General features: G+C 45.9%; 2 protein-coding genes across 2 annotated transcripts; one reads left to right on the top strand and one right to left on the bottom strand.

Moving 5' to 3' along the window:
* Positions 1-548: 548 nt before the first annotated feature.
* Positions 549-3,237, bottom strand: epcam (epithelial cell adhesion molecule). Its single transcript, XM_029521240.1, has 9 exons — positions 2,888-3,237; positions 2,416-2,520; positions 2,044-2,302; positions 1,891-1,956; positions 1,739-1,805; positions 1,531-1,629; positions 1,226-1,423; positions 1,058-1,102; positions 549-927 (listed from the first exon to the last, which is right to left on the bottom strand). The coding sequence occupies exons 1-9, from the start codon at positions 2,946-2,948 to the stop codon at positions 904-906; spliced, it is 924 nt and encodes a 307-aa protein (XP_029377100.1). The 5' UTR covers positions 2,949-3,237; the 3' UTR covers positions 549-903.
* Positions 3,238-7,173: 3,936 nt separating this feature from the next.
* Positions 7,174-12,067, top strand: LOC115055757 (fibrillin-2-like). Its single transcript, XM_029521773.1, has 5 exons — positions 7,174-7,181; positions 7,234-9,116; positions 9,740-9,862; positions 9,992-11,961; positions 12,059-12,067. The coding sequence occupies exons 1-5, from the start codon at positions 7,174-7,176 to the stop codon at positions 12,065-12,067; spliced, it is 3,993 nt and encodes a 1,330-aa protein (XP_029377633.1).
* The last annotated feature ends 537 nt before the right edge of the window (positions 12,068-12,604 follow it).

Here is a 12,604-nt window from a genome sequence, read left to right as displayed (position 1 = left end):
AAGCAGCGGTTTTGCTTTATGTCGGTGTTTGTTTTCTACCTGGGTTCTTAACGAGTCAGCCAGAACCTGACTGACAGGTTCAACATCATGCCGGGCTGTTTCCACAGATACAGGAAATGAAGGAAAAAGACAAAGCATCCCACCTGCCCTGACAGGTGTTGTTAGAATAAAAAACACAAACACACTCTCAGTTCTCAGCTGTTTTTGAAGTTCATTTAGAGTAAACAAACCAGCCTGACACACCCGTCAGTGGAAAAACTTCCATTAGGCTGATTCCAATCCACTTTATCAAAGCAGGGAGCCTACAGCCGATGGAAATGTTGGGTTGAAGTGTGGCCAAAACGTGCTGCATTGAATTCCAGCACCTTGGACTTAAAAAAAATAAATAAGTGATACTTATTCTGACTGACTGTATTTAAAGGAACAGAAAATGCCACCAGCAGGGACAAACTTGCTCCCCTCCCCCAACACAAGACACTGCGCTGTAATTTTCCACTGAGACTAAAGACACAGAAGGCTCATCAACACAAAAGCTGCACCACACCAACTGTCTTTTAAAATATTTTTTATTAAAAACAATCCAAACACATATGCAAGGAGGACACTGTACAATCTATGAATCTAAACCATTTAACAAAGTTGTTGTACTAAAATGAGGGTGGAACATATTTTAAAGGAGTGCACTTCCTTAAGGCGTAAAGGCTGAAATATACATTCAAGACTTTACACAATTTTATAAATAAATGGCTGAGCTAGTAATGCCAACAGTGACTCAGTTGATCCAACATTTAAAATCGATTCTCAAGTAAAAATGATAAGAATGGCACATTCCCAATGCAAAAAACAAAACATACATCCAAAAAGGTGAAGTACAAGAAGGCTGCAGAGTCCTTTCCAGAGACTTTACATGGCGTCCATCTCTCTTTGCTGGGTTATTATTAGAAAGGAGAAGAGAAAAACTTGGTTTAAAAAAAACAATTCTGGCACTACACATACTTTTTTATTATATTTTCTACTTGGAGTGATGTTGAAAAAAGAAAACGGATGTTCATCTCACTTGAGTTTTGTTGTACCGCAGACTCCGGCGCCTTCTGGCAAAAAACTAGAAACACACACAAAAAAAAAAAAGAAAACAATTAATATTCAGTCACCTGAATCTTTGAAACTATGAGATGGGAAATGCATGCAAAAAAAAAAATAAAAAAATAAAAAAAAATGCACCCACCAGGACCACCAAACCGACAATCACAGCCAGCACGACCACCACGATCACCGCGATGATCCCGCCTGTCAGGTGCTTCATGGTGAAAGTCGGGGCCTCCTCGTCCACATAGTACACCAAGATGTTCTCCATTTCCAGCTGCTGGCCGCCCACATTTGGCTTAAAGGTTTCCTGGTTCTTGAACAGGGGCAGGGCCTTCACCTGCAGCAGGAGGATGAGAAGTGGCAGGGTCAATAAAGGGCTTTCTTTAAGCCTTCTACAAATGAATAACAATTAAAATTAAAATAAAATAAAAAAAACTGGCATACATCTTTCTCCATGTAATAGGCCATTTGGGACAAGTCATTAACGCGGTCTCCCATGGGCTTCTTGACGTCCACCACAATCAAGCGTGCGTCAGCGTCATACTGCAGATGGGCAGAGAGGTTAGTTGTGCTATTGTGATGCACTGCTAATAATTAAACCCACAAGGAACACATTTTGTTTGTTCTCCCTTAAAACCAGACATGCACTCACATCGACTTTGTCCACAAGGTCCTTTCTGAAGTTCTTGTAGCGCTTGTGAATGGCGTCCGCAATGGCACTGCATCAGAGAAAATGAATCGTGAAACAAACTCATTTGTCACTTTAACAATGAAAACAAAATGGAGGCCGTTAGATGTGCTTACTCCTTCAGCTTGCTGGTGTCCACTGGATTGTTCACCTTTTTGTGTGTCAGCTGGAGACGGACCCAGCTGGAGAGAAAAGCAAAAGAAAAAAGTTAAACCCCGAGATCTGCACGCTGAAACTGTCAATCCAAGAACCATCTTAAAGTTACTCACTATGTCTCCACCAGCTTATCACACGTCAAGCTGGTGTCTCCCTTGTCGGTACGACGCACACCGGCACTGTTGACGCACCAGCACTCCTCAGTGTTGTTGCACTGCTTGGCCCTGAATTTTCCATCGTTCTCACAGTCCGGGTCGTAGATGCCGTCGTTGTCAACGAAGGCGGTCTCCACGGGCTTCCCGCCCGTACGGGTGCTCAGGCCCTTCCTGGCTCGGTACATCTCAGCCTTCATCAGGAAGCACTTTGGGATGACTGAGGGTGGAACATTCAAAATAAAAAATAAAAAAAAAGGCACATCATGAGCATGTGAGGACAGACCAGCTGGCAGGAAATCAAATCATAGTCTTGATTGCATTGTTACTTACGCTTGTTGCAGTCCAGTTTCTGTTTCTCACTGTTGCCCACCAGGATGGTACACTCACATGATGCATCTCCATCACAGGTAGCCCACTTCATGGTGTCACATGAACCTACATACAGAAACAATTTTCATTTTTAAACCCAGTGAGGCCAAATATAACCTCAAAAGAGCTTTACGTCAGAAAAAGGAACATTTCAAGACATGTGACGGTTTAAGCTTTGCTGTGGCAGTGAAGTCCTGCAGTGTAAAATGGGGTTAGAATTCATCCAGCCTGTATCCAATAAAGGCTTTACAGCAGGTAGCTGGGCGTTGGTTCCTGCTCAGCCCGGAGGGACTCACCGTCCCAACCCCCACTCAGGCTGCATTAACCACAGCCGCTTCAGAAAGCCATTTCTTTATTCAACAGCTTCACCGAGCTTCCTTTTTTTTTTTTCTGACCAAACTCTCCCTGAAAGTGAAGAAGTCTGATTACTTACAGCTCTGAGCCGAGGTTCCGGCCGCCAGGACCGCCAGGACCACAAAGATCCACATTTCCATGTCGGAATGACCGAAGAAAAGAAACTTTAAGAAAAGTTTGATCTAAAAAAAAAAAAAAAAAGTATCAAAGTCCGTCCGTCCGTCAGAGAGAGTGAGAGCAGCTCCTTCCTCCTTCAGGTGTGTTCCGGTCCAACCCGTCGGGGGACTAGCTCAACGAGCACGAGCGTGCGCGCACACACACACACACACACAGCAGGTAAGGCGATCAAAGAGGCGCGGACACCTGTTGAGTGACGTCAGTCCGTGAGGTTAGTAATGGCCGCGCTCCGTCTCGGTCGTTTCTCCGGTTGATCTGACAGACGAGCCGAAGAGGCAACTTTTTATAGGACAATGCAGGCTGCAGGTAAGGTGACGTGAAAATCGGGGCGGGGCCAAAATGACAAACCGGTGTGACCATATTTGGTGTGCCCGCCCCCTCCCCCCTCCGCCGGCGATTGTCGAAAAACAGTCTATAATTCCTATTCAGTATCGTTAACACACATTTTTACTGTGGGGGTTTCAACAAACAGACAAAACTTCCAAAAAAGCTCAAAAAACACAACATTACGAAAATTATTACTAAAAAATTATTAGGGATTTTACCAGTCTCATATTAAAGTTTAAGTTTGTTTATTTGTGGATGTGAATGAACTAAAAGGATAAATTATGATGTTAATGATCACAGATCTTAGATTTTATTGAATCATTGTACATGAACAGTTAGATGTATTCACATTTAAAGGTTCAAAAAAATTATATTCCACCATTATAACATTCCTTTGTGATCATTTAGCACTTTGTGTCTTTTCTTCAGTTATTCAAAAAGTTTAAAGTCACATTTTTATTCCCACTTCCATGATATGAGGTGTAAATATGTTGTTTATCATACACTGACAAACATTGTGATGTGATGGCATCATCAACTGTCTGAAGTGGGTATCTGACATGACAGAAACTGGAGGTTTAGAAAACAATTCTGGTGTTGTGAATCACACCCCGCTGGATGGGCGTGTCAACATCACAGCACCAGATGTCATGAAGTCATGGGAAGATTATTTATCTAAGAAATATTCTCCCCAGCAGGCCGCTTGGTTTCCTTAGTTTCACTTGTGAGTCGAGCAGGGAGGCAATGATTCAGTTTAAAAAATGAGTTTTATAAAAATCAGAGCAATGTTTGTACTAAATCACTGACGTGTGAGGACATCGCAGCACGGGCAGGTCTGCAGGAATAAAACAAGGAGAGCCATCATACCTGACATATTCTCTGCGTCTGAAACACATAACAACAAACTCAGACACACACTTTTCTCATAGGCTGTCACTTTTAACTCCTGTTCTTTCTTTATTTTTAGGGAAACATTAGAGCTTTGAGGAATTTTCACTTTCTCTTCTGCTCTTTTTGGATTTAAATTATCATGCTTAGAATTGAAACCAGAATGTTAGTTAGTTTAGCAACCCAAAAACGGACAAAGCCACAGTTAGCATAGCTGTGTGTAAGAGCATTGTTGGTCACTGCAGTCAGCTGTAGCTCACACACAATATACAATAAAGTGTGCGTTTCACAATCATATATATATTTTTAAGGTTAAATATGCTGTAAACAAGTTGGTGCATGGATTTCTCAAATGCATGCGCTGTTATTTCTAAAGCTAATCCAATGACAAAACATTCTTTAAAATGTATTACAAGCACTGTCCTGAATGTAAAGGCTGCTCCTACAGTTGAACAGGCCCAAGTGTTCAGATAAATCCCAACGACAGGTCATAAAAACAGCCAGTGAAGGCGGGATAATAAACCTGCTACCTGATGCTGCCTTATCTGCTGCCAACGGTTTATTACAGGCTGTTATCCAGAGCTACAGCAGGACTGGCTGAACAGGCATCAGCTCGTAATGTACATATTTTTTTTATTTATTTATAAGGAAATACTGCGGCAGCAGAACTGCAGCAGTGCTCACTTGGTTTACTGTCATTCTCGCATTATAACTGTAATGAAAAATTACTAAAAAGAAATTAAGTGGTAGAATACGCCTATTGGACTAACAGCAGAATCAAATATTTAGACATTTTGGTTTATTTTGTCCTCCGTCGACATCACAGATGGAATTGTAGATAAGATATCAGTCCACTGGGGTTATAGTTCACATTTCACGGATCAACAAATGTCTTAACAAACAAACAACCAGAAGGAAAAGAGCTTTAAAGAGTGGTTTAAATGGTTTGATTAAATTGGTTATTATTCTGGTGTCAATGGTGACTGTAATATTAGCTGACAAACTGGCAAACACAGCACCCAAACCTCCTTTTCTCCACAGACGAGCAGCTGAATGAAAGTCCTTTTGCTGCCCGGGACAAACGAAGGCCTTCGGGGCCTGGTCCACTTATTGTGCGAGAGCTGACACACAAGCAGGGGGAATATGGGTGTTCCTCTTCCCAGAGGTTTAAGATGTCAGGGCAGGACATGGGACGGTGAGGTGGACCATTATCGCCATTCCCAGGGGTGGAGGAATGAAGACGGAGGTGGACGAAGCTGCCTGACGACAGAAGGTGAGAGATCCAGAGGAGGGGAGTCCGGTCTGCCTCCCCACGAAGGACGGAGAGCCCACCAGGTGACGAGGAAACATGCGGTGAGTTCAAATCTCTACGTTTCTTTTACCATCTCTCCTGTTTATGTTATTTCTTCTTCTTAGGGCTCATCATATTTTTCCAAAGATTTGTTCACCATCACGTGAGCCCGACCTCAGTTTAATATTTGTGATTAGATTAGTTCGTTTGCTTCAATATATTTGTTTCATGCCTTATTTTTGGGCCATTAAAGCACAAAAGTTCCTTCATTACCATAGAATCAGATAATTATTATAATGTTACGGTGATTATTGAAAAGGTATTATTCACTTCTTACTCTTCACCTGCATGTTAGGAAAATAAACAAAAATTGTGTTTTTTTTTACAAGTTAATTGTATTAATTCCACCATCTGTTGAGTTTATTTGTTATTCAGTGATTATGTCCTCAGTAAATCCTCGCTTACAACCTTGGGAGCAGGATATTTAGATATACATGAAAGTCATGATAGATAAAGAAAAGGGAAGAATAAACAGAGGGAATAACCACAAAGAGTGTTTCAGGAGTCCCAAACTGAGTCACACAAAGCGCAAAAGTAAACAAGGTTGGCCGCAGTATAACAAGGTAAATAAATTAAAAGGTAACAGCAGGAAAGTATTAAATTATAATCTGCTCTGGTCACTCTTGTTCTAAGAAAGAACAGATGAGATATAATAAAAGCTTTAGAGATGCCGGTCAGCCAGGCCCTGTGATGTGTGTTAATGCTAAGCTAAGTAAACTATATTTATACTCAAAGACTGAATGAGCTCTGCTGAAAAACAACATTAAAAGCATTTATCAAACATTTGACCTTTTCTGACACATACACATCATTTCCTCATGTTTTCTGTCATGTCTGTTCCAGTTGCAGCCCCTCAGGGAGGGCTTGATACGGTTTACAGGAGACAGTCCTACATTTCTGTAATGGAAGAGCGTCTCCTTGCATGTCCAGGACCGTCCCCCGAGACGCAAACAAAGGCCCCATGTGGCCTGAAGGGAATATTGACATTCACTTTGTTACCTAATCATAGCAAACAAGAAGCGTTCTAATTATTCTCATAATCCAGCTCTAATACTTCCTTAAACTGCTGCCCATACCAAAACAAACCGAGAGTCTGAGAGTCCGAGAGCAACTTTATCTGTTAGTGTGAACAGGCTGAAGCTGGGGAGGTTTAAAACCTCTGAGCAAGTGGTGAAAAAATAAGAATTGTTTCAGAAATGAGATCTGATCATTGCTCAGTGGAAACGCAAAAAGCATTACTTCCTGTTTCAGGACTGTTTCAACTTAATGTCTCCTTAACTGACAAAGACCAAACATGGATTGTGATGATTTTCTCTTCTTTGCTCCTGATCCCAGGTTTCCACTCCTGTGGCTGATAAGTCTACCAGCAGTGTTGGAATACTGCAGCGCAGGTAACTTCATGCCAACTAAAACCATCTTTACTGCGTTTACACAAGCCACGGTCAGCAGAAAACAAAACACATCTGCTCTGTTTTTTCTCCAGTTGCTGACCCAAAGGACTGCGAGGCAACCGGCAGCAAGTGCCACCCTCAGGCCGAGTGTCTGAAGGTCAAAAACAACTTCACCTGTGCGTGCCGCATGGGCTACCAAGGCGATGGGCTGCTGTGCAACGACATCGACGAATGCCTGAGTGGCCTGCACAGCTGCCACCCGAAGGCCCACTGCAACAACACTCTGGGCAGCTACAGCTGCGTCTGCGTCAGCGGCTACGTGGGAGACGGCACCAACTGCCAGGACATCGACGAGTGCAAAAAAGAGAACGGCGGCTGCCACGCCAACGCCGTCTGCACCAACTTCGAGGGGGGGCGGCAGTGCCAGTGTAAAGTTGGCTTCAGGGGAAACGGCTTCCAGTGCAACGACGTCGATGAATGCACCAACCAGAGGATCTGCCACTGGAACGCCACTTGCACCAACAACCCCGGGTCCTATGTGTGCACCTGTAACGCTGGTTATAAAGGCAACGGGAATTACCTCTGTCTTGACATTGATGAGTGTTCGGAGACTCCTCATGTTTGTGCTTCCTCACTTGGCTACAAAGGCTGTAAAAATCTGCCCGGCACCTACTACTGCACCTGCAGCAACGGCTTCGAGAGCAACGGGCAGAGCTGCGTGGACATCAACGAATGTGCCAACAACATCTGCAGCCTGTATGCAGACTGTGTCAACACCATGGGGTCGTACCGGTGTACCTGTGACAGCGGTTTCGTAGGAAATGGGCTGACGTGTGTTGACGTTAACGAATGCAATGAGAACAATCAGTGCGACTCCAACGCTGTCTGCATCAACCGGCTCGGGAGCTACGAGTGCTCCTGCCAGGGGGGTTTTTTAGGAGACGGTCGACTGTGTCAGGACGTGGATGAGTGTGCAACACCCAACATTTGCTCTTCTACCACAACCTGCGTCAACACGCCTGGGTCGTATTACTGCGACTGTGGCAGCGGCTTCATCTTCAACGACTCCATCTGCCTCGATGTGGACGAGTGTGCGGTGGGCCGCTGCAGCCCCTTCGCCAACTGCACAAACTCTCCCGGTTCCTTTTCCTGTCGGTGTGCAGCCGGGTTCAACGGAGATGGCTTCACCTGTGCAGATGTGGATGAATGCTCTCTGGCCAGGCAGTGCCACCTGAATGCGCTTTGTGTTAACTTCCCCGGCTCCTATAACTGCACCTGTCAGGTGGGTTATTCTGGAGACGGGGTGTTTCAGTGCAGTGACGTGAACGAGTGTTTGGTGGATAACGGAGGCTGCAGAAACAAGGCTAAATGTGTCAACAACCAGGGCTCCTTCTCCTGCCTGTGTCTGCCAGGCTTCGTTTTGGTGAACCAGACTCTTTGCCAGGATGTAAACGAGTGCCAGGAAAAGAACGATCCATGCAGAGTCAACGAAGAATGCAAGAACGTGGACGGTTCGTACGAGTGCCCCTGCAGGGTCGGTTTCTTCCGCCCTGCCAGCACCTTGGACTGCGTTGACATCGACGAGTGTAAAGACGACCCCTGCCACGTTAACGCCACATGCCTCAACACCGTCGGCTCCCACGCTTGCACCTGTAAACGAGGTTTCACAGCAAACGGCACCCAGTGTGAGGACATCGATGAGTGCGCTGCAGTGGGTGCGTGCCACACGCGTGCCCTCTGCACTAACTTCATGGGGGATTTTTCCTGCTCATGTGAAGAAGGTTTCAAAGGCGACGGCTTCTCCTGTCAGGACGTGGACGAATGCACCTTCCTCGATACCATCTGCCCGGCCTTCTCAAAGTGTATCAACTCCCCCGGTGCTCATGTGTGCTCCTGTTTGAATGGCACAGTGGCCTTTAATGGCACCTGTTTGCCACCCAGCTCGCTCTGTGAGCCAGCCTGCCACCTTCACGGCCTCTGCCACCTCTCGCCTGCTGGATACCAGTGTGTGTGCGACTTAGGCTACGTGGGTGACGGGCTGACATGTTCTGACATAGATGAGTGCCAGAATGAAAATGTTTGTCCTGAAAATGAAACTGAATGTATCAACACCCCTGGACTGTTTTTCTGTGCCTGCAGAGGAGGATACGTTCTCAATGGAACACAATGTGTTGGTAAAATATAATTATTTCTTTCCTATTTTCATTTAAATCTACAAAGTGTGAAACAATTGGCAGCATGATGACACTATGAAAAAAAATGTTAGTTCAGTTTATCCTTAGGTTACACTGAAACAGCATTAATGTGCAAAATATTCCCAAATAGAGCTCATGACATGAATCTGGATAAAAATAAAATGTCTGTTCTTGTTTTTTGTTTTTTTTTTCCCAAAATGCCTTTCCTGTTCAAAGTCAGTCAGTCATAGTCAGCTCATACACATAATGGAGAAACTAAATCTGCTGCCAAAGGATCTGTTGTTCGTTTCCGTGAAAACTGTCTGACAGATTCATGGTGTGGTGACACACTGACAGTTACAGTTACAGTTGGCTTTGATTTGGAAGTTTATTGGAAATTAAGGAGAGCTTGATTCAGTTTCATTTTACTGAAAAAGAGCACCATACACACACACAAAAAAAAACTGTTGTACCTCGTTTATCTTCAAAACATGCTCCAAAGAGCTAAACCCCCCCCCCCCCCAAAAAAAAAAAAAAAAAATCTGATCTGCTCATGTCCTTTTGCTGTTCATCTCAATTGTTACCCTCTTTTTCTCCTCCCTTTTTTGTCCATCACCTTTCAGATGTGAATGAGTGTGAGACGGGCCAGCAGCAGTGTAGTGAGTTTGCCCAATGCATCAACACTTTGGGCAGTCATTTCTGCTTCTGCCTCAGCGGCTTCACCGGAGATGGGAAGAACTGCTCCGGTAAGCATCAAAACTATAAATAACCGTGATTGGTTACTCTGCCGCCGTACGTGGACGATCTTTTGAGCTTTCTTTTAGCACTATGTGGGGCTGTTTCCCTGACACTGTCCCATTTTGGATAAATTATAGACTTTGATGAGTGCCAAGTCCAAAATGGAGGATGCCATCCAGTTGCCAGCTGCTCTAACACGCCTGGATCATTCCACTGCGCTTGCCCGCCAGGCATGGAGGGCAGCGGCTTTGACTGCCAGGACGTGAACGAGTGCGAGCAGAACTCCTCCTTGTCGCACAACTGCAGTGCCCATGCTCTGTGCCTCAATTCAAATGGTTCCTATGCCTGCCAATGCCAGGATGGATACCGTGGCGATGGCTTCCTTTGTGAAGACGTGGACGAGTGTCAGTTGAACACAACTTGTAACCGGAACATGGCGTGCAGCAACACGGCCGGTTCCTTCGGATGTACCTGTTTTTTGGGCCTGGTGTACGACACGGGCACATGTGTGCCTGAAGACACGTGTCTGAACGGCACCAGCGCCTGCCACACACTTTCTGAGTGTCACCAACACCAGGGTTCCTTCTACTGCCGGTGCAAAGACGGCTACGAAGGAAATGGCACAGATTGCTGGGATGTGGATGAATGTGCCCGTTCACAAGGGGAAGTCTGCACCAACTTCTCTTATTGTCTCAACACCGATGGCTCCTACATCTGCGACTGCTGGGATGGGTTCGAGCGCAAAGAGACTCACTGTCAGGATGTGGACGAATGTGCCACAGGGAGATTCATCTGCCCCAACAACAGCACCTGCAGCAACACCGACGGGAGCTACAACTGCACCTGTGATCCAGGCTTCTCAGGCAACAGCTCCTTCTGTTCGGACGTAGATGAGTGTTCCCTCGGCCTCGTCCACTGCCCTGATTTCTCCGACTGCACAAACACAGCCGGATCATTTGTCTGTGAGTGCTGGGAGGGTTACCGAGGGAATCAAAGCCACTGTGAGGACGTCGATGAGTGCCTGGAAGACTCAGCCTGCCCTGAGCATAGCGGGTGCACCAACACCAACGGAGGCCACGTGTGTCAATGTGACGCTGGGTTTTCCAGTGAGGATGATCTGTGCGTAGACATCGATGAATGTGAGAGTCTGCAGCTGGGGGAGCTTTGCGCCAACGGAAGCTGTGTGAACGCTATCGGGTCGTATTACTGCGACTGTATCAAAGGGTTCAGGTCCAATGGGACAGAGTGTGTGGATGTCGACGAATGCTCAGACTCCAACAACTCCTCAGTGTGCCAGCTGCATTCTGTCTGCATCAACATTATGGGCTCTTACCTTTGCCCCTGTGATGAAGGGTTTGTTCTGAACGGCACAGAGTGCCAGGATGTGGACGAGTGTCGCAGCCCGGATGAAACGCCGTGCCCCGAACACTCAACATGCAACAACACAGCGGGGTCCTTCTTCTGTCTGTGCTCTCCTGGGTACGAACCCGCCCAACATGGCTGCGAGGATGTCGACGAATGCGAGCACAACACCACCTGCCGCTTTGACCAGGTGTGCGCCAACCTGCCTGGAGCATACAGCTGCTCTTGCCCCTTGGGGTACCAAGAGGAGAACCAGACATGTGTCGACACTAATGAATGTGAGAATTCACCGTGCCACCACTCAGCGCGATGCTGGAACACCCCGGGCTCCTTCTCATGCCACTGCCCTCTGGGCTTCGCTGGAAATGGTTCCTGGTGCAAAGACGTGGATGAGTGCGTCGCCCTGACCGATCCCTGCCACCCTCGATCACGCTGTCACAACACCCCAGGGTCATTTCTCTGCGAGTGTACGCCCGGCTTTGTAAGCGTCGGCCCGCTGTGCGTTGACTTTGACGAATGCCAGCAGGCAAATGGGAACTGCCACCACGCTGCCACCTGCTCCAACAGCGTGGGAGGCTTCAAATGTTCGTGCAATCGCGGCTGGAGGGCCACCGACAATAACGGTCACGGAAAAGGAGGATGTGTGGACGTGGACGAGTGTCTGTCACCCATGACATGTCCCGGACAGACATCCTGCACCAACCTGCCGGGGTCTTTCAGCTGCTCCTGCCCCAAAAACCACACAGTGTGCAGATCGATGGCTCTGAAGGGTCGGCTTTGTCTTTTTTTATCTGTCCTGATAATCACACTGAGGTCTGTTCATCCATGTGTGTCTGACACAGACCGGCTGAATCTTTACGTTTCATTGGTGTGAAATCCTAAAAGTGAACTGACTATAAAGCACAACGTTCAGCACACATAGCTAGTTTTTACCATTTTGCATCAGTGAAAAAGACATTAGCTTAGCTAGTGCAACATTTATTCAAAGTCATTTAATGTATCAGCTGATTTTTACAGATGTTCAGTTATCCTGAGGTTTGCAAGTAATTATTTCTGGTTTTTTTTTTCTCAATAGAAAGCAGCTTGTATCCCTTTGGCACAGAAGTTGGTGATAATGAAATAAAGATGGACACAGAGGATGGGAATTCCCCGTATATTTCCCCACGTATGGGGTTTCCCTTCATAGGAAAACTGTTCGACAGGCTTTATGTGAGTGCATCGTTTTACAGAAATTGAAAACACACCAATATTTGGAGGAAAAAAACTAAAAACCAGTAATTACTCCTTTCCTGTTTTGCTTCTGGTCAAACTGTCCTACATAGTCTGACATGAAATGTGCTCAAAGACTGAATAGTAATCATGCTCTTGTAGTGAAATCAGGAATAAAT

Source organism: Echeneis naucrates, chromosome 15 (assembly GCF_900963305.1).
Source record: "Echeneis naucrates chromosome 15, fEcheNa1.1, whole genome shotgun sequence".
In the NCBI taxonomy this organism is placed as follows: domain Eukaryota; kingdom Metazoa; phylum Chordata; class Actinopteri; order Carangiformes; family Echeneidae; genus Echeneis; species Echeneis naucrates.
The sequence above is the reverse complement of the archived record's forward strand: the minus strand, read 5'-3'. Positions and strand labels throughout refer to the sequence as shown.

Bases quoted from the DNA above. Each gene is read 5' to 3' on its own strand.
- epcam (XM_029521240.1), bottom strand. From the start codon at position 2,948: ATGGAAATGTGGATCTTTGTGGTCCTGGCGGTCCTGGCGGCCGGAACC. The intron at 2,521-2,887 runs GTAAGTAATCAG...TTCTGTATGTAG, and splicing joins CGGAACCTCGGCTCAGAGCT to GTTCATGTGACACCATGAAG. The intron at 928-1,057 runs GTGAGATGAACA...ATAATAACCCAG, and splicing joins TGCGGTACAACAAAACTCAA to CAAAGAGAGATGGACGCCAT.
- LOC115055757 (XM_029521773.1), top strand. The intron at 9,117-9,739 runs GTAAAATATAAT...ATCACCTTTCAG, and splicing joins CAATGGAACACAATGTGTTG to ATGTGAATGAGTGTGAGACG. The intron at 9,863-9,991 runs GTAAGCATCAAA...GATAAATTATAG, and splicing joins AGATGGGAAGAACTGCTCCG to ACTTTGATGAGTGCCAAGTC.